This window comes from Bufo gargarizans, chromosome 7 (genome assembly GCF_014858855.1).
Source record: "Bufo gargarizans isolate SCDJY-AF-19 chromosome 7, ASM1485885v1, whole genome shotgun sequence".
Lineage (NCBI taxonomy): Eukaryota > Metazoa > Chordata > Amphibia > Anura > Bufonidae > Bufo > Bufo gargarizans.
In genome coordinates, this window is record NC_058086.1 from 57,410,731 (window position 1) to 57,431,233 (window position 20,503).

The 20,503-nt window shown below is 47.6% G+C and overlaps 1 protein-coding gene across 2 annotated transcripts in view; it reads right to left on the bottom strand.

The window, feature by feature from the left end:
- COP1 (COP1 E3 ubiquitin ligase) overlaps positions 1 to 4,420 on the bottom strand; it is a 188,822-nt gene extending 184,402 nt beyond the window's left edge. Inside the window, exon 1 of one of the 2 annotated variants that reach the window (XM_044301397.1) lies at positions 3,960 to 4,420. In XM_044301397.1, coding sequence (XP_044157332.1) covers positions 3,960 to 4,237 — 278 coding nt within the window. In that variant the 5' untranslated portion in view covers positions 4,238 to 4,420. The remainder of the gene's footprint in view (positions 1 to 3,959) is intronic. The other variant, XM_044301396.1, reaches the window with a different exon arrangement.
- Between the last annotated feature and the right edge of the window lie 16,083 nt (positions 4,421 to 20,503).

Genomic DNA, 20,503 nt, shown 5'->3' on the forward strand with positions numbered 1-20,503 from the left:
CATAATGGATAAAAGTTGATTGCGCAGATTCTGTGCGCGGCGAAGTCTGTAGACCTGTTGCTCAATGCTCTCTCCAGCTCCGTGAGGGCCACATCATCAATTTTACGCTCGTGTTTTTGCCTGATCCGGCAGGGGATCAGCGAAAACGTTTCCCTAAGGCCTCATGCACACGACAGTTTTTTTTCACGGTCCGAAAAAACGGGGTCCGTGGGTCCGTGATCCGTGACCGTTTTTTCGTCCGTGGGTCTTCCTTGATTTTTGGAGGATCCACGGACATGAAAAAAAAGTCGTTTTGGCGTCCGCCTGGCCGTGCGGAGCCAAACGGATCCGTCCTGAATTACAATGCAAGTCAATAGGGACGGATCCGTTTGAAGTTGACACAATATGGTGCCATTTCAAACGGATCCGTCCCCATTGACTTTCAATGTAAAGTCTGGAGTTCTTTTATACCATCGGATTGGAGTTTTCTCCAATCCGATGGTATATTTTAACTTGAAGCGTCCCCATCACCATGGGAACGCCTCTATGTTAGAATATACTGTTGGATATGAGCTACATCGTGAAAATCAGATCCGACAGTATATTCTAACACAGAGGCGTTCCCATGGTGATGGGGACGCTTCAGGTTAGAATATACTGAAAAACTGTGTACATGACTGCCCCCTGCTGCCTGGCAGGTGCTGCCAGGCAGCAGGGGGCAGACCCCCCCCCCCCTGTTTTTAACTCATTGGTGGCCAGTGCAGCCGCCCCCCCTCCCTCCCCTGTAGTTAACTCATTGGTGGCCAGTGCGGCCGCCCCCCCCCCTCCCTCCCCTGTAGTTAACTAACCTGTTGGTGGCCAGTGGGCCCCCCCTCCGTCCGCTATAGATAACTCATTGGTGTCCAGTGGGCCCCCCCTCCCTCCGCTGTAGATAACTCGTTGGTGGCCAGTGGGCCCTCTCCCCTCCCTCCCCCTCCTAATTAAAATCGCCCCCCTATCATTGGTGGCAGTGGTGAGTACCGATCGGAGTCCCAGTGTAATCGCTGGGGCTCCGATCGGTAACCATGGCAACCGGGACGCTACTGCAGTCCCGGTTGCCATGGTAGCTTAGCAATTTGTAGAAGCTTCATACTTACCTGAAGAGCTGCGATGTCTGTGACCGGCCGGGAGCTCCTCCTACTGGTAAGTGAAAGGTCTGTGCGGCGCATTGCTTATAGCACAGACCTGTCACTTACCAGTAGGAGGAGCTCCCGGCCGGTCACAGACATCGCTGCTCTTCAGGTAAGTATAAAGCTTCTACAAATTGCTAAGCTACCATGGCAACCGGGACTGCAGTAGTGTCCCGGTTGCCATGGTTACCGATCGGAGCCCCAGCGATTACACTGGGACTCCGATCGGTACTCACCACTGCCACCAATGATAGGCGATTTTAATTAGGAGGGGGTGGGAGGGGAGAGGGCCCACTGGCCACCAATGAGTTATCTATAGCGGACGGAGGGGGGGCCCACTGGACACCAATTAGTTAACTACAGGGGAGGGAGGGGGGGCGGCCGCACTGGCCACAAATGAGTTAAAAACAGGGGGGGGGGGGGGGTCTGCCCCCTGCTGCCTGGCAGCACCTGCCAGGCAGCAGGGGGCAGTCATGTACACAGTTTTTCAGTATATTCTAACCTGAAGCGTCCCCATCACCATGGGAACGCCTCTGTGTTAGAATATACTGTCGGATCTGAGTTTTCACGAAGTGAAAACTCACCTCTGAAAAAGCTTTTATGCAGACGGATCTTCGGATCCGTCTGTATGAAAGCAACCTACGGCCACGGATGACGGACACGGATGCCAATCTTGTGTGCATCCGTGTTCTTTCACGGACCCATTGACTTGAATGGGTCCGTGAACCGTTGTCCGTCAAAAAAATAGGACAGGTCCTATTTTTTTGACGGACAGGATACACGGATCACGGCCTCGGCTGCAAAACGGTGCATTTTCCGATTTTTCCACGGACCCATTGAAAGTCAATGGGTCCGCGAAAAAAAACGGAAAACGGCACAACGGCCACGGATGCACACAACGGTCGTGTGCATGAGGCCTTAGGCCTCATGCACACGACCGTTGTGTGCATCCGTGGCCGTTGTGCCGTTTTTTTTCACGGACCCATTGACTTTCAATGGGTCCGTGGAAAAATCGGAAAATGCACCGTTTGGCAGCCGCATCCGTGATCAGTGTTTCCTGGCTGTGAAAAAAATATGACCTGTCCTATTTTTTTCACGGCCAACGGTTCACGGACCCATTCAAGTCAATGGGTCCGTGAAAAATCACGGATGCACACAAGATTGTCATCCGTGTCCGTGATCCGTGTCCGTTTTTTCCTATCATTTCAATGGCAAACTTGACTTAGATTTTTTTTTTCATTTTTCATGTCCGTGGATCCTCCAAAAAACAAGGAAGACCCACGGACAAAAAAACAGGCACGGATCACAGACCTACAGACCCCGTTTTTGCGGACCTTAAAAAAAAACGGTCGTGTGCATGAGGCCTTACTGATAATAAAACCGGCTGCATCCGTTATGAACGGTTTCCGTTGTATTATGTCTAAGGCTACTTTCACACTAGCGTTTTTTTTTTGCAGATCCGTCATGGATCTGCAAAAACGCTTCCGTTACAATAATACAACCGCACACATCCGTCATGAACGGATCCGGTTGTATTATGTCTTCTATAGCCATGACGTCTTGAACACCATTGAAAGTCAGTGGCGGACGGATCCGTTTTCTATTGTGTCTGAGAAAACGGATCCGTCCCCATTGACTTACATTGTGTGCCAGGACGGATCCGCTTCGTCAGACGGACAGCAAAATGCTGCAGGCAGCCTCCAGAGCCTAACGGAGGCAAACTGATGCATTCTGAGCGGATCCTTTTCCACTCAGAGTGCATTAGGGCAAAACTGATCCGTTTTGGACCGCATGTGAGAGCCCTGAACAGATCTCACAAACGCAAAGCCAAAACGCCAGTGTGAAAGTAGCCGAAAATAGCCATGACAGATCCAGCACTAAAACCATTGTAAGTCAATGGGCGCAGATTCCATTTTCTATTGTGTCCGAGAAAACAGATCCGGCGCCATTGACTTGCATTGTGGGTCATGCGGGATCCCTTTTGCTCTGCATCCCATGACGGACAGAAAACCACAGCATGCTGCGGTTTTCTGCACAGTTTGGGAACGCAACCAAACGGAACGGAATGCATTTTGGAGCCTTCCGTTCTGTTCGTTTTTGTCCCCATTGACAATGAATGTGGACAAAATGAAAGCGTTTTTCTCCGGTACTGAGACCCTATGACGGAACTCAATAGCGGAAAAGTTAAACGCAAGTGTGAAAAAATCCATAGCTGGCCATACTCCAGCTGGTGCCTGATCTTCCCTCAAAGACATACCATAAAGATAGATACCGAGCATGCATGTTTATGTCAACAGAAAGAGAAATGCACCTGACGCCGCTTATCTCCCACTCATGATGAAATCAGCAGACACATGGGGAGGGCTGTCGCCATACACAACAGATCACCGTCCGATCCGCGCGACTTTATCTAGTGTGTATGGCCGGGAGTACCCTTTCCGTACAGAGCAGGGAATCGTAACTACGACTCCCAGCATGCACACTTGCTTGGGTGTTCTTGAAACATCCACGGAAGTGAACGGGGCACGCTGGGAGTTGTAGTTTCACAACAAGAGGTTGCTGACCCCTGACAGGGAGGACATCATTGCAGAGATCAGCGGCGTTACTACAACTCCAAACCAGGCGGTGATCAGCGGCGTCACACATTTTCACAGATCCTATGTCTTGTGCATAGAAAAACCACAGCACCTACTGAAGCCTGCAAGGCAAGCTTGGACTTGTAGTGCCACACTGCTATATAGTGTGATACTAAGTGACTGCAGGACTGTACCATGTCGGGGGGGGGGGGGGGTGTCACCCTAAGATTCTCACCACACAAAGTCGTTGCTTTTGTCCTCATAGGAGTTGATGAGTCCGTTGCAGAGTGGGGTAGGGAGAGGCCTCTTTCTTGGTCCCGAACTCACGGGCCTTACAGTCAGCGCCGAGCCGTTGCCCGTCACTCCGAGCCTGGACATACTGGAAGCTACCGGCCTCAGGGGCCCCGTCGAAGAAGAGGAACTAGACGGGGCGGAGGAGGATGAAGAAGACGAGGATGGGCCTGTCCCACCTCCCGGTCCGGGAAGTTGCTGTGACGGCCGGCCCGAGGACATTGTCCCCGCTCGCTGCTGGCTCTGATAAGTAACCTCCCCGGGGTCAGGCCCGCAGCATTTTTCTGTTCACCAAGTGGGAACAATAAAGTGTCAACAAGAGAGCCAGTTCCAGCCCGACACCGGAAGCATCCAGCGACTGACGGGGCGCCAGACGACAGCCACGCCCACCTCGTGCGACGACACAGCTGGAACTAGGGCGACGCAGTGAGGACAAAATACCACGTACCGCGAAGCTCACACTCTTTGGCTTGTGATAGTGGATTGTGGGAGTCAGTTTACCTCAATATACTTGTATCAGCCTGGCTGCTGAGACTTGTAGTGCCACCACAGATACGCTTCACTGTATATGCCGCTGCTGGAAAGCACGTACACGTCATTTACGTGGGCACAAGAGGCAATGCCTTCCCTCTCTCTACCTGAGTAAAATTACTGAAATGATAAAATGCGTCTTTTCATGAAATTAAAAGTATTTAAAAGCAATGCAACTGCTATACTTGGGCGGAGATTTATCAAACTGGTATAAAGCAGAGCTGGCATAGTTGCCCATAGCAACCAATCAGATTTCACCTTTCATTTTTCACACCTCCTTTGGAAAATGAAAGGTGGAATCTGATTGGTTGCTATGGGTAACTAAGCCAGCTCTCCGATTGCGGTCAGTGAATGGAAACACTTTTTTTTTCTTCCGACATCCAGCAATTGTTGCAATCTATCAGGACAGGATTGATTTGTGCTCCCACGAACATTATTCTACCTTTTTTCAAACCAGCACCTGGATCTGAATAATTTTGTAATTGGATGTAATTAAAAATTTAGCATAGCCAGCGAGCTGTTCAATGAAATGTATCTGTATAGCGCCACCTGCTGTTTGGAATTTTTGTAATTTCTCTGTCCTGTTCACTGAGATGGATGCACATGCTCAGTCCCATCCTTTCGCTGCCACCGGCTGCAGTAGAAGGGACACGTCCCCTGAAAAGGTGAATGTCCCCACCCCCACCCCAATCTGCCCACTTGAAATAAATCTAGCAGAGAAATTGGAGCAATGAATTTGGAGATCCCTGGATCATGTGAGGTACAGGGCTGGTCCTAGCTTTGTTAGAGACTCTCATGTCCTATATGATACCGGATTTTCATTTTTTACATTAAGCATGGGATAACCCTTTAAGGACTCATTCACATGGCAGAAGCATCAGACTTTCCTTTCTATCCTTTTCAATGCACTCCTGACTTTCATAAGTTATTTACTAGCTTTTCTTTTTTAGTTACACAACATATGCAGATGGTTTTATTTCTGAAGTGTATGGAGAAACCCTTGAAAAAAACGCCACACCCTGAGTATGGCGCAATTTCGAAAAACCACAAAGGAACAAAACAAAGGAAACTCTTAGGCCCCTTTCACACGAGCGTGACGGATTGGGGCCGGATGCGTTCAGGGTGCAGTCAGTGAAACTCGCACTATTTTGCAAGCAAGTTCAGTCAGTTTTGTCTGTGATTGCGTTCAGTTGTTCAGTTTTTTCCGCGCGGGTGCAATGCGCTTTGATGCGTTTTTCACGCGCGTGATAAAAAACTGAAGGTTTACAAACAACATCTCCTAGCAACCATCAGTGAAAAACGCATCGCACCCACACTTGCTTGCGGATGCAATGCGTTTTTCACACAGCCTTATTCACTTCTATGGGGCCAGGGCTGCGTGAAAAGCGCAGAATATAGAACATGCTGCGATTTTCACACAACACAGAACTGATGCGTGAAAAACAACGCTCATGTACACAGCCCCATTGAAATGAATGGGTCAGGATTCAGTGCGGGTGCTATGCATTCACGTCACGCATTGCACCCCCGCGGAAAACTCGCTCGTGTGAAAGGGGCCTTAGGCTGGTTTCACACGGGCGTTGCGGATTGGGGCCGGATGCGTTCAGTGAAACTCGCACTATTTTGCAAGCAAGTTCAGTCAGTTTTGTCTGCGGTTGCGTTTAGTTGTTCAGTTTTTTCCGCGCGGGTGCAATGCGTTTTGATGCGTTTTTCACGCGCGTGATAAAAAACGGAATGTTTACAAACAACATCTCTTAGCAACCATCAGTGAAAAACGCATCGCACCCGCACTTGCTTGCGGATGCAATTCGTTTTTCACGCAGCCCCATTCACTTCAATGGGCCCAGGGCTGCGTGAAAAATGCAGAATATAGAACATGCTGCGATTTTCGTGCAACGCAGAACTGATGCGTGAAAAACAACGCTCATGTACACAGACCCATGGAAATGAATGGGTCAGGATTCAGTGCGGGTGCTATGCGTTCACGTCACACATTGCACCCGCGCGGAAAACTCGCTCGTATGAAAGGGACCTAAGGCCTTATTCGCACAGTCAGTGTTTGGTCAGTGATTTCCATCAGTGATTTTGAGCCAAAACCAAGTGCGGGTCCAAAACACAGAACAGGTGCAGATCTTTCTCTTCTACCTGATGTCTGTGTAGGATCCACTCTTGGTTTTGGCTCACAATCACTGATGGAAATCACTGACCAAACACTGACTGTGTGAATGAAGCCTTAGGCCTCTTTCACACGGGCGAAAATTTTGTGCGGGAGCAATGCGTGAGGTGAACGCATTGCACCCGCACTGAATCCGGACCCATTCACTCCAATGGGGCTGTGCACATAAGCAGTGCGTTGCGTGAAAATCACTTGTGCGTTGCGTGGAAATCGCAGCATGCTCTATATTGCGCGTTTTTCACGTAACGCAGGCCCCATAGAAGTGAATGGGGCTGCGTGAAAATCGCAAGCAAGTGAGGATCTGGTGCGATTTTCATGCATGGTTGCTAGGTGACGATCAGGATGGGGACCCGATTATTATTATTTTGCCTTATAACATGGTTATAAGGGAAAATAATAGCATTCTTAATATAGAATACTTAGTAAATTAGGGATGGAGGGGTTAAAAAAATAAAAATTAAACTCACCTCATCCACTTGTTCGCGCAGCCCGGCTTGTCTTCTTTCTTCTTCTTTGAGGACCTGAAGGAAAAGGACCTTTGGTGACATCACTGCGCTCATCACATGATGATGGACCATGTGATGAGCTCAGTGACGTCAGCACAGGTCCTTTGACAGGTCCTGAAGAAAGAACAGGAGACCGGCAGCTACACGATCAATTGGAGGAGGTGAGTTAATTTCTTTTTTTTTTTACCCTCAATTGACCACCTACTAAGCATTCTGTATTCAGAATGCTATTATTTTCCCTTAAGGCATTGGGACTGAGCATCTGTGTAGCCGTAAGAAAACCACTAATCAGTGAGGCAAACCAGAAAAAAAGGCTTCAATTTGCTAGGGAGCATAAAGATTGGACTCTGGAGCAATGGAAGAAGGTCATGTGGTCTGATGAGTCCAGATTTACCCTGTTCCAGAGTGATGGGCACATCAGGGTAAGAAGAGAGGCAAATGAAGTGATGCCCCCATCATGCCTAGTGCCTACTGTACCAGCCTGTGGGGGCAGTGCTGTGATCTGGGGTTGCTGCAGTTGGTCAGGTTTAGGTTCAGCAACAGTATGTGCTCCAAGAATGAGGTCAGCGACTACCTGAACATACTGAATGACCAGGGTATTCCATCAATGGATTTTTTCCTCCCTGCTGGCACGGGCATATTCCAAGATGACAATGCCAGGATTTATCAGGCTCAAATTGTGAAAGAGTGGTTCAGGGGGCATGAGACATTGTCACACATGGATTGGCCACCGCAGAGGCCAGACCTTAAAGGGGTTGTCCAGGTTCAGAGCTGAACCTGGACATCCCTCCATTTTCACCCCGGCAGCCCCCCTGACATGAGCATCGGAGCAGTTCATGCTCCGATGCTCTCCTTTGCCCTGTGCTAAATCGCGCAGGGCAAAGGCATTTTTCTGAGTTCCGGTGACGAACCGGGCTCACCATGGGGCTGACAGGCAGCCCGGTGACGTCACCGGCACTGATGGGCGGGATTTGGCTCTGCCCTAGCCAGTAAAACGGCTAGGGCAGAGCTAAAGCCCGCCCCTCAGAGCCGGTGACGTCACCGAACACACTGCTGGGCGGAAGTTACCGCCCGGCAGTGTGTTATTGAAAACACAAGAGCCTGTGCCCTGCGCGATCTAGCGCAGGGCACGGGAGCGCATCGGAGCATGAGATGCTCCGATGCCAGGCTCAGGAGGGCTGCCGGGGTGAAAATAAGGGTATGTCCGGGTTCAGCTCTGAACCCGGACAACCCCTTTAACCCCATTGAGAATCTTTGGGATGTGCTGGAGAAGGCTTTGCGCAGCGGTCAGACTCTTCCATCATCAATGCAAGATCTTGGTGAAAAATTAATGCAACACTGGATGGAAATAAATCTTGTGCAGAGGCTTATCGAAACAATGCCACGACGAATACGTGCCGTAATCGAAGCTAAAGGCTTTTTTTGTGGCGACTTTTTTTGTTGGACAGGCAATATATAACATCTGGCAGTGGCATTTTTTTCCTCTGAAATAAAATGGCAGCAAATAAATGTTTTTTGGGGAAAAAAAAGGTAAATGACATTAGTGACAACATGACAACAGGATGGTCAGTGGTTCCTCTGTGAAGATGTCCGTGTTTGGTCTGTGTGCCCATTTTTTGCCCTCTGTGTGTCATCCGTATTCCTTTATTACTAAGGCCCCCTGCACATGGACATATGTGTTCCGTTACGTGCATTGGGGACCGCAATTTGCGGTCCCCAATGCACGGAGAACATTTGTGCGTCTTCCGGGATGGATCCAGACCCATTCAACATAAATGGGTCCGTGATCCGTCCGTTCTGCAGAAAGATAGAGCAAGTTCTATATTTTTGCGGAACGGAAGTACTGAACAGAACCCCACAGGAGCACTCCGTAGGGTTCCGTTCCGTGCTTCCGTTCCGCATTTCTGGATTTGCGGACCCATTCAAGTGAACGTTGTCCGTTTATTGCGGATCCGCATATGCGGTCCGCAATACGGAAACGGAACACCTACGTTCGTGTGCAGGAGGCCTAACTTTCATAGCATCTCTTACTAATGGTTTGTGAAACGCTGACAGAACACGTCATCCGTGTTGTGTCAGTGGTTTTTCACGGACACATAGACTTCAATGGGTGTTATTGGTCCAGGGCCATAGCAGCGCATGCCTCCGTGATTTTTCCTCTGACCCACGGTGAGTATTAATGTGTAAACAAACACATTAAAATCAATGGGTATGTGTGCTGTCAGAGGTAAAATGCAGATAACACAAGAAGGAAAAAAACCTTCTTTTCCTCATTCGTATGTCTATCCTGCAAAGGATAGAACTTGTCCTATTCTAGGCCGCAAATGCAGACCACGGACCCATTAAAGTCAATGGGTCCACAAAAAAAACTGATGCAACACGAACCTTCACACAGACATCATCAATATTGTGCAGATCCGCGTTTTGCAGACCACAAAATACGGTCGTGTGAATGTACCCGTGAGGTCCATAATATTGCAGCTCTTTGTTGCCCGTCAATTAAAATGAAATTCTCCTGATTACAATGCTCAGAATCCTTCCTCCCGACGTGTCTTCCTTATCTTCATTTCACCTGGTGACTTATTGCCCCTGGTAAAGATTACATATGCAGGCGTGCCCGATGATGACTTTCCTAGCACCAGACCTTTCCTGACCTGCCTCCCTTATCTATATTAATCTGGTCGATAGGGACGAGCTAATCGACTTTGGATGAAACATCCGAAGTCGAGTCGCATAATACTTTGAATACTGTACGGAGCGAGCGCTCCGTACAGTAGTAGAATGTATTGGGTCAGATGAGCCAAAGTTATTACTTTGCGAAGTCTCGCGGAACTTCGCATAATAACTTCATAAATTAATTTCTACTGTAAAAAACGTTTCCCGGAACCGAACCAGAGTTTTTTTCTCGAATGACTTCGCAAAGTAAAAAGTATTAACTTCAGCTCATCGGAGCCAATACATTCTAATACTGTGTGGAGCGCTCGCTCCGTGCAGTATTCAAACAAAGTATTATGCGACTCGACGTTTGATCTGAAGTCGATTCGCTCATCCCTACTGGTCGACTTATAGATGCCGTTATCACCTCTTCTGTCTTGATTAATTTTCATCGCTCCTCTTCAGCTTGCGATATGATCTAACACCATATCCTCAATATTTTTATCCCCTAGTCCTCCTGCAGCCAAGGATATCCGGTCTCCAAGACACGGCTTCTTATCAGCCAGCGTTCAAGAATCAGCTGCAGCTGCAAATTTCAATCCATGGTCTTAAACTTCAATGAAATCAACGCGGTCACTTCACGCCACCCCTTCTCCGTGCGATCATGACATCAGTATAGAAGGACTTTTTAGGTAAAGTAGTTAAAGACGTCCAGAGGATAGGCGGTAAATGTGTGATTGATGGAGCCTCACCACTGGGACCCTAAGGCTGGATTCAGACCTGAGCGTTTTACAGCGCGTTCCTACGCACTGTAAAACGCTCAACAGGCAAGAACCAATGATTTGTGTATAATGCTGAGGACATGGGCTGCTAGATGGCCGCTAGCACATCCGCAATACCCAGTCCCCATAGCTCTGTGTGCTTTTATTGTGTGAAAAAAACGATTTGATCCATATGCAAATTAACCTGAGAGGAGTCCTGTCCCTGAGATGAGTCCAGCACCGCCCCACATCATCAGAATCTCCTCCTTGCTCCCCGACGTCAGAAAGCTAGAGCGCCGTAACCTCGCTATGCGCGAGCTAGCACATGCGCAGTTCGTTTCCTGAGGCTGATGCCAGCACAGGGAAGGAACACTATGACGACACTGCGCATGCGCAAGCTCGCGCATCGCGAGATTACGGCGCTCTAGCTTTCTGACGTCGGGGAGCAAGTAGGAGATTCTGAGGATGCGGGGCGGTGCTGGACTCATCTCAGGGACAGGACTCATCTCAGGTTAATTTGCATATGTATCAAATCGTTTTTTTCACACAATAAAAGCACACAGAGCTATGGGGACTGGGTATTGTGGATGTGCTAGCGGCCATCTAGCAACCCATGTCCTCAGCTCTATAAACAAAATCCAAGTGACAGGTTCCTTTTAATGGGGCTGAGCTGCACCCAGCCTTTGTGACCGATGAACGTTCTCTCACAGAGTGCTGCAGCCTCTTCAAACAACTAATCAGAGTTGGACGCCCACCGAATAGAATAGATATTGATGATCTGGAATGTCAAAAACTCTGATAACCTCTTTAAGGGCTCATTCATATCTGTTTTGCGGTCTGCAAATTGCGGATCTGCAAAACACGGATTCTGACCAGCCCTATTGCAGTGTCCCAGGGGGTCAGTAGAGTAGTTTTAGATAGGCTGGGCTTTGTAGTGCAGGGCAACCCACTAACCTGGGATTCACTGTTGTCTTCAATCTGGGCAGCGACTGGAACAGGCAGTTCATAAATGTTCGTGACGCCAGTGTCAATTGAACGGTGACACGCCGTATAATGTTATGTAGAATAATGGAGTAACCACGTGATAGCCAACCAAAACTGGAACTTTACTAGAATTTTCAATAGTAATCAAGCATATATGTCATTGGAAGCGCAGTTCCATTGAAGACAGTTGGTTTGCATATGAAGACAGTGGTTTTACATAGGTTACAGACAGGCCGGAAATAGCAAGGTGATTTTCAGAGGGTTAAACACAGGACTTGTAGTACAGGAGGCTTGCACTCCATTCCTGACTGATCCTGAAACATGTGACTTATTCTCCAAGGTCTGATGCCCTAGCTCTGGCGTATCCTTGAATCTGTCTTTATCAAGTACCTCCTCTGTTACCTTGAGTACCTCTTGCTGATTAGACTCGCCTTCTGTTTTATTCTGGGTCTTCAGGCTATTTAACTATGCCCTTCTTGCTTCTACGAATACGGACTCAGGAGGGGAACCTTCTCCTCAGAACTGGAACCCGGTTACAGGGCTTACTGTACCCTCTCAGCACTGAGTCTAGAAACTTCTGCCTTCCTGAGCTAGGCCCTAGCCTATTTATACTGAACTGGGGGCTCCCTCTGCTGGCTGTGACAAGGATTGCCGGTAACCGGCCTGACTGGCTTAAAGGGAAATACACATTCCAATCTAGCAGTGTCGGGTAGCCTACCCGTATGCTGCACTATGATAGAAATGCCTATGTTTGTCCGAGGACAAGACTAGGCCATTTTCTATCTTTGTTTGCGGGGCCACGGAACAAAAGTACGGATACGGACAGCACACGTTGTGCGGTCCGCATCTTTTCAGCTCAATAGAAATGGATGCGGACACAAATATACTATTGTCTGAATGAGCCCTAACAGTGAATCTTCTGGTGACAGATTCCCTTTAAATAGGGTAGATGTCTCTTCAGTGTTGAACAGGAAGTTTTCCATAAGTTATAAATTAATGGACTGACTTCCTTAGAGTGGAGGAGAGCTGAATGAGAGCATGGAGGGGCAGCTAGCTGGTGCTCTGCGTGGGCTCTGTGACAAGCAATGGGGCATTGTTGCAGCCAGTGGAGACTCTGTGACTCTCATTGGCTGGAAATTAGTGCTTAGGCTACATTCACACTTGCGGCAGAGTGATCCGGCAAGTCGTTACGTCGCCGGAACTGCCTGCCGGATTCAGCAAAACGTATGCCAACTGATGGCATTTGTAAGACTGATCAGGATCCTGATCAATCTTAAAAATGCCTGATCAGTCAGAAAAATGCATTGAAATGCCGGATCCGTCATTCCGGTGTCATCCGGCAAAACGGATCCGGCTTTTAATTTTTTTTCACCATGCGCAGACCGGAAGGACGGATCCGGCATTCCGGTATTTTAAATGCCAGATCCGGCACTAATACATTCCTATGGAAAAAAAATGCCGGATCCGACATTCAGGCAAGTCTTAAGTTTTTTTTGCCGGAGATAAAACCGTAGCATGCTGCGGTTTTATCTTTTGCCTGATCAGTCAAAATGACTGAACTGAAGACATCCTGATGCATCCTGAACGGATTGCTCTCCATTCAGAATGCATGGGGATATGCCTGATCAGTTCTTTTCCGGCATTGAGCCCTTTTGACGGAACTCAGCGCCGGAAAAGAAAGATGTCCGCCGGCGCCATATTCTTTTACATTGTGAAGAACTTTGACACATCCATCAGGTGGTACAGGACAGCCAATTGAGATGTTTCAGCACATGGACATACCCCCTACCTTATAAATAAACCTGATCTGGCCGCCATTTTACATTCAGTCTTTTGCCAGTGTAGGGAGAGGTTGCTGTGTGGAGCAGGGACAGGCTGTTAGGGACACCAAACGCTAGCTAACAGGGCCACAAAAGTCATTTTAAGGACTGGTATAGGTGTGCTATACTGAGGGGTGTGATATACTTATAATATAATTTCTAACATAGAAAGTATATTATAGTGCATTTGTATTGTGCAGCAGTTGTGTGCGGTTCTGCTGAGATACCGCAGCTACACAAAGTGCCAAACGCTATTGGAACAGATAATTTCTACTGGTGTGATTTACCAGTTGCCCCCCAAAAAGCTGATTGAAGCAGGGGTGTTATATACTAATAATATACTTTCTGTATGGTGCATTTGGGTTGTGTAGCATTGGTTTGCGGTTTTGCTGCGTTACCTCTGCTACAGATAGTGACAAACGACATTGGAACAAATAATTTCTGTTGGTGTGATAGACCAGTTGCCCCCCCAAAAAACTGATTGAAGCAGGGGTATGATATAACTTCTTCCACAAATACTGCTCTTCTATAGGGACTTTTGTCACAGGGTCATTTTGAAAATGTCAGGCAGAGGAAGAGGCAGGCCACAGGGGTGCTAGGGGTTAGGCAGGTGCCCAAGTGGGAAGTTGCAGAAGTTGCGTGCGATTACGTCAAAGGACGCACCAGACTTGGTTGAGTGGCTCACTCAGCCTTCTGCTTCTGCACCCTCTTCACTCTCTGCTCTGTGCACCCCCAAAGACATCACCACCACCACCATATCCCCTCCGCTCGAGTCAGAGGAATTATTTTCCCATCCTTTACAAGACCTTACTGATGCGCAGCCATTCTTGTAATCGGATCAGGAAGAGGAGGTAGCAACGGTCGCTACCCAGCAGTCTGACGACAGTACCCAGATCAGCCCAAGGAGGGTGGTCCCCGCTATTGCTGCCTACTCCGAGATCTCTAATGTCAGTGGTGGTGAAGAGGACGATGATGACGTGTCTATGGACGTCATGTGGGTGCCCACAAGAGAGGAAGAGGAGGGGAGTTCTGAGGGAGAGACGGAGCAGCAGATAGGGAGGAGAAGTAGGCAGAACTTACAGTGCACAGGAGGCTTTTTTTAACGTGTCCGCTGACAAAAGTGTTGCCATCTGCAGCCTGTGCTGTCAACGCATAAGTCGCGGTAAGCCCAACACTCACCTAGAGATGACCGCCTTAAGAAGGCACCTGGATTCCCATCACCGAGCCCAGTGGGAGAAACACCGTCAAAACCCACAAAGACACACTCCTGGTGCTCCACGCCCTGCCTCTTCTCCTTTTCCTCTCTCCTCCCATTTGTCCTCCACTCCACCTTCCACCGTGCCGACGTCACGTTCATCTGGCAAAAGGCAGGCTTCTGTGGCCCAAATGTTCGAGCGATAAAAGTTGATGACGCCAGATAACCCTCTTGCCCAACGGCTGACCGCTGGCTTGTCGAAACTGCTAGCCCGCCAACTACTGCCATATAAACTGGTGGACTTGGAGGCCTTTAGAAAATTTGTGGCCATTGGCACACCGCAATGTAAGGTACCCGGAAGGAAATATTTCTCCCAGAAGGGCATCCCGGAGCTATATTGCCACGTTCAGCGGCAAGTGAATGTATCTCTGGCACACAGTGTCGGTGCTAAGATACATCTGACCACAGACACGTAGTCTATCAAACACTGGCAGGGAAGGTACATAACTTTTATTGCCCACTGGGTGAACCTTCTTACTGTATGCATGCAACCCGTGGCACCCATGTGGATTTGGTGTTACCGCCACGGATTGCATGCAGGCCTGCCTCTTCTTCTCCTGCTCCTACTCCATCCTCCGTCTCCTCCTTGACTGACTTCTCCATTTTCACTGCTATCGCCTCTTCCGCCGCGCCCCCAAGCTCCCCAGAACCTATTTGACATGCCAGGTGAGACGTTGCCATGCAGTGCTGCAGGTTTTGTGTTTGCAAGAACAGCATGCTTTAAACTTTTCTGGGATCCCTGTTGTTGTCCGTGGCTGGGGGGAGGAGACTGAGGACGACATTATCCTGGACAATGAGCAGGAGCCAGGCCATTCCACCACTTTCAGTTTAGTGCAAATGGGGGTCTTCATGCTCCAGTGTTTGAAGAGGGATTCCCGTATAAAAAGCATAAAAGGCAAGGACCAGTACTGGGTTGCAACGTACTTAGACCCCCGGTTCAAACACAAAATGGCAGATATGTTACCAGCATCACAGAGGGCTATCAGAATGCAGCACTTCCAGGCCTTGCTTCGAGAAATGCTGCCTTATGCTTTTGCGGGCACTGGCAGAGGAATTGTCATAGGTGAAGTTTGCAGATAGCTGGAACTTATAAATAAGCAAGCGACTGGCTTGATCCCAAACTAAGGAGCTTATAGGTGAGCCCTATAAAACCCTAAGAGCTCTCCCTGACTGCTATGCACATGCAAGGGTCTCGATGGTAGACGATTGCATGCCCACATACCTAAGTCTGTGTGACACCTGAAAACCCGATAATAGTGAGGGGACACGACCACCGGCTCCCTGCACTTAATACGGACGGAGTCAGGGTCACCTAGAATCAAGCCAGCAAGGAAACACAATAAAGTAAAAGACTTATCTGAGCAAACAGCACAAGCAGCCTCCAGCAGTGAACACTTCATCCAGGAAGTAGTATAAACCGCAAAGTGAGGCAGTATGGGAGGGAATATAAAGGAAGACGATTAGTCTAAATAAGTGACACCTGGCAGAAGGAAAGGAGATGAGAAAGTGAAACCAAAACAAAGAACATCATAAAAGAGGTAGAGAAGAACGTCTGCCAGACCTTCTCACAGAACTGGCGGTGACAGGAATTTCCACTCGCAGAGAAACAGTTGTGGGTACCAATCCAACAGCGCATGCAAGAACAGCGGGGTTTAAAGATGTGTTGGTCACAGTAAAATTGATATCCATTGACCATCTAATAGACCTCCAGCCACATACTTACTTGTTCTTTTATGTACGCTGAATGCATAATTTTTGGCGCCTGCAGTACACTGGCCTGCTGGAAAATTGATATCCAATGACCGTGTAATCTAACTTTAGCCACTTACTTACTTGTTCTTTTATGTACGCTGAATGCATAATTTTTGGGGCCTGTAGTAAACTGGCCTGCTGGAAAATTGATATCCAATGACCGTGTAATCTACCTCTAGCCACATGCTTACTTGTTCTTTTATGTACGCTGAATGCATAATTTTTGGGACCTGTAGTACACTGGCCTGCTGGAAAATTGATATCCAATGACAGTGTAATCTACCTCCAGCCACATACTTGTTCTTTTATGTACACTGAATGAATAATTGTTGCAGCCTCGGAGGAATTCAACACCAGTGACGACCACGTGTTATCGAATTTCAACTATTATTATTAGTTTTTTTTTAAGAGGGGGGATTTCGTTAGCCATGTTTTTAATCCAATTTTATATTTTTAGTTATTTTAAACATATGTATTTGACTTGTATTTGTAATGGCCTGCAGTAAAATTGATATCGATTGACCGTGTAATATACCTCCGGCCACATAATCACTTGATCTTTTCTGTCTGGTGAATGCCTAATGTTTGGGCCCTGTAGTCCAGTGGCCTGCAGTAAAATTTTTATCCCTTGACCGCATAATGTACCTCGAGCCACATAATCAGAATTTCTTTTATGTCTGGTGAATGCCTAATTTTTAAGGCCCATACTCCTGTGGCCTAAAATAAAAATGTTCTAGGTTCCAACAGGGCACATTTCAGAGAATTTCCCTTTAAGATGCATAAAAATGTTTCCTGAGTAAGATACATATTTTGTGTTGGAATTTTTGTCGTTGATCCCCCTCCAGTATATCACTGTCTATGTTGTGGGACTATTTGTACACTTCTACTAAGTATTTGGTGGCTGCAAATATGAGCTGAAGGTTTTTCAGGTTTCACCTGCCATTAAAGTGAATAGGGCCCGCCCCAAACTTGCGGTTCGCGAACATTTGATCGCGTTCGCGAACTGTCCCGGCCGATGTTCGTCCATCACTACCTCTTGCCATTAACCCGAAATTTGAAATTCCATTGCCCTACCGACCTTGTGCACTAAAGCCATGGTATTTGGCAGTGAATGCCGGCAAAGAAACCCAATATAATCCTTCATTATTTGGAAGTGTTCTTATATGCAGGTGACTCTTTACATTCTGTAAGGGAAACCTAATTCCAGAGTGAAGCCTTTCGTGCATGAGCAGTTCACTGAGGTCAGCTCATTGGGCCGCTAAGTATTATGTGCAATAATTGAAATTAGCTGAGAGATAACAAGGCATTTCTGGCTCAGGTATTCAGGGAATCTTCCAGACAATTGGAGCCCCAAGTATAGGAGGATAAGTATCTCCATACCTACAGTATGTACTATCTGTACCACTTGAACATTTTTAACAAATTAATTAGAAACTCAATAAAGAAGACGACGGGGGTTCTGTAGCTAAAATCTAATATATAAAGCTGAATGTGTGTGTGTATATCCGCTAAAGGAATCTGCACCATCGCATTTACAATCACAAAATCTGGCACACAGGTACATCAGGTGTCCGGGAAGGTTTTAGACCAGGTCTCAGCTCTCTAGTTCCTGAGGTATTCCCCAAAAATGCATTAGCCAATAGAAGCTTGGTCACATGACCCTTATCAGCGAATAGAATCTCGCAGGTCCTCCAGCCTCCACATACACAGTTTTACTCCAGGTTTCTATAACAACCCAGCCATTTATCTTCACTGCTGTAGGAGAGCTTTAAAGGAAATCTGTCACTAGGATAATTGCTATTGAAGTAAAGCCATGGCCTAATAGCACTTAGTACCCTATTTCAAGATGTGCCTTTGTTCCAACAATAGATGTTTTTAACCTCTGAAAATCCAGTTTATTTGGTATGCAAATGAGCCAGTAAGGTGCCCAGAGGGATGTCACTCTGGCAGGAAGGAGCCCAGACACGCCTCCTGCCACAATGTGTCCACCCTCAGAAGACTTAAAACCCCGCCCCCAGGTCCCACTAAGCTACGCCCCTTCCCACTCCTCCCACTTCTGTCAGCTGCAGGGGTGGAAGGGAGGGTGACTTTCTCCCTGCAGCTTACACTCAGACAGTACAGTGCTGCTGTCTTATAGTGAGCTGTTTCAAAAGGACACCCCCCCCCGATCTGGTTAGGTCATGCCCCTTCCCACTTCTCTGCCGACTGAGATTGAAAAAATGAAGTTAGAAATCAACTTCTAGGTCCCGATAAGCCACACTCTGATCTGGTTAGGCCCTGCCCCCTCCACTCCTCAGTCGACGGGGATTGAAAAAATTAAGGTAAAGATCAACTTCTGTCAGCTGCAGAGGTGGGAGGGAGGGTGACTTTCTCCCTGCAGCTCACACTGAGACAGTACAGTGCTGCTGTCTTAGAGTGAGCTGTTCAAAAGGACATGCCCCCGATCCAGTAAAAGCCACTGTTAAGGCCCCTGTGGAGGTCGCTGTCAAGGGGGTGGTATGCTGTGAAAGTTACTGTTAAAGGGCAAGGCTGCTGTAAAGGTCAAAGTTAAAGGGGTGGGCTGCTGTGGAGGTCCAATTTTAAGGGATGGGGTACCGTGGGGGGGGGGGGGTCAGTGTTAAGGGATGGGGGCTGTGGAGGTCACTGTTTTGGGGGCAGGATGCTGAAGATGTCACTTTTATAGTGGATAGTGTTAATATCTTTTAACGACACACACAAACATTAAATGAAATAGATATCTGAGCGAATCCGGGTCCTTCAGCTAGTACATAATAAAAGTATTATTAATATATCAGTGGTGGACATGGTTTTCAGTAGGTGTTATGAGCAGCAGGGATTTCCCTATTGCCTCATGTTCCCCTGTTTACTAACATTGTTTGGGGCAGCTGCTATGCCTTAAAGAGCATCTGTCAGCAGTTTTGTACCTATGACACTGGCTGACCTGTTACATGTGCACTTGGCAGCTGAAGGCCTCTGTGTTGGTCCCATGTTCATATGTGCCCGCATTGCTGAGAAAAATGTCTAAAACATGCCTCCCAATGCCCGGGCCCATCAAATAGTTTATACTTACTTTGCTCTCCGACACCTGCATCACTTCTGATCTCTGCTAGGGAGGCTCGTCCCCGTCTAAGTCTGCGGTTGGCTGCTCTCCTTGTTGCTGGATATTTTCATCCGTGCGACGGGGAGATGCAGCAGCGACCATGCAGGGATCAGGAGCGACATGGGTGCCGGAGAGCAGGATAAGTATAATCTATATGTGGGGCCTGGGCATTGGGGGACATGTTTTAGTCATTGGATGATCCCTTTAAAGAGGACCTTTCATCTGTTTTCAACCTCCCTGGCTGTGAAGTTCTCCGATGTGATTGGATCGCGGCACAGCCAGGGAGAAGGAGATGCCCATTGAGAAACCATGGCGTCTCCTTCTACCCGTACCGATGCTCAGGATTTACATACTGAGCGTGAAAACTTCAGGCGGGCGCAGCGGGTGGCAGCATCACAGTACAGGTATTTAGCTCCTATAAGTAAAACAGATGAAAGGTCCTCCATAATATAGGTGTTTGGGTCTATTTTTTGAAAAACACAGCATGCTAAAGATGTTGCTATTTATTTAGAAAAAAATTGCTGCTAAAAAAGCCATAAAACCCCTGCAGATAAACGGCTTCTAGTTTGCACTGGCATATTTTGAGCACTAAAAAAATTAGACCACTTGCAATTTTTTTCCCACAATGCTTGCAGTTTTTATAGCTTTTTTTTTCAGTAGCAGTTTTTTTTTCTAAAAGACTGTGTGAATCACATTTTTGTATGGATATAAACAATAACTAAAAATCAGCAAACACATCAGCTTCAAAAACCACATAATTAACAAAAACAGCAGTATTGGGGCTCGTGCACACAAATGTATTTTTTGTCCGCATCCAATCCGCATTTTTTGCGGATCAGATGTGGACCCATTCACTTCAATGTGACTGCAAAAGATATGGACAGAACACCCGTGTGTTGTCCGCATCCGTTTGTCCGTTCCGTGGCATACACAAAAATATAGAACATG